The sequence below is a fragment of the Pistacia vera genome, unplaced genomic scaffold, assembly GCF_008641045.1.
Source record: "Pistacia vera cultivar Batoury unplaced genomic scaffold, PisVer_v2 Contig848, whole genome shotgun sequence".
NCBI lineage: Eukaryota > Viridiplantae > Streptophyta > Magnoliopsida > Sapindales > Anacardiaceae > Pistacia > Pistacia vera.
In genome coordinates, this window is record NW_022196721.1 from 28,039 (window position 1) to 29,258 (window position 1,220).

Sequence of the window (1,220 nt, forward strand, 5' to 3'; positions counted from 1 at the left end):
AATGGAAGACGCCCTGGCCCGGGCAGTGATCCAAATAAGATAGGAGGAGGATAAGATAAACCAAACGATTCACTCCAGATACGATTCAAGGCAGAATGACAAGAAGCCAGAGCACAGGCCAGCGGAGCACCGCTACCAACCCCCATCATGTAATTCGAGTAAAGTAAGGAAATCGTATGATCGTCAGCCGACAAGAACTGAGAGCAGACAGTTTGGATCAAATCAGTATAAAATACCAGAATACAGCCTCAATGTCGAGCCAACCCAGGTCGTCGCTATTATGAAGGGAATGGGATCCACTGTGAAGTGGCTAGGCAAGCTCAATCCCGAGGCAAGGAGAGACAAGACCAAATGGTGCGAGTTCCATGGCCATCATGGGCACAACACCGTAGACTGCATCGCCTTACGGCTAGAGGTCGCTGTACTTCTAAAGAGGGGACATCTCCAGGATCTACGAACCAATAAGGGGAAGAACACCATTAGCCATAAGAGTTCAAAAGAACCATCACCACCTCCGCGAGAACCTACAACAAAAGGTTTCTATTCGCTCATCACCGGAGGATCAGAGATCAGTGGGGTAAGTTATTCATCGGCCAAGCGATATGCTAGAGCCAACCACCACCATGAAGTCCAGTCCATCCATCCGGTCTCGTGGTCACACACTCATCAGGTAATTCAGTTTGAAGATGGCGAGCCGTTCACCTTGGCCACTCCTCATCATGATGCCCTAGTCATCTCCCTGTAGGTCGCCAACATCCTAGTAAAAAGAGTATTCGTAGATGGAGGCTCTTCAGCAAACATCCTATTCCTTGAAACAGTGAAGGCTATGGGATTGGAAGAGGCAAACATCAACAAGCGATCGACGCTGCTAGTTGGTTTCAGCTCTGAACAGAAGTATACTATCGGGGAGATCATCCTCCCTATCTACGCCGACGAAGTTAACAAACAGACCATTTTTCTAGTAATCAATTGCCCCTCGCCATACAACATCATCTTGGGCCGACCTTGGATCCACGACATGCGGGTAGTCCCATCTACCTTCCACCAGACAATCAGATTTCCAACCAAGTGGGGGGTACGAGAGATCAAGGTGACCCCAAAACGTCTAAGGATTGCTACAAGAACGCCTTCAAAGGCAAGGGTAACTTTTCGTAGCAATTACAGTCTCATCCGACCCCACCGACCGATCTGGATCAACCATCTATGGAAGAGTTGGATGA

General features: G+C 48.7%; 1 protein-coding gene across 1 annotated transcript; it reads left to right on the forward strand.

Moving 5' to 3' along the window:
- Positions 1-280: 280 nt before the first annotated feature.
- LOC116118530 lies at positions 281-745 on the forward strand. Its single transcript, XM_031404513.1, has one exon. It carries the CDS (start codon positions 281-283, stop codon positions 743-745), a length of 465 nt encoding a protein of 154 aa, XP_031260373.1.
- Positions 746-1,220: the final 475 nt, after the last annotated feature.

What these genes read in the sequence shown, in the direction of transcription:
- LOC116118530 (XM_031404513.1), top strand. Translation starts at nt 281, where the DNA reads ATGAAGGGAATGGGATCCACTGTGAAGTGGCTAGGCAAGCTCAATCCC.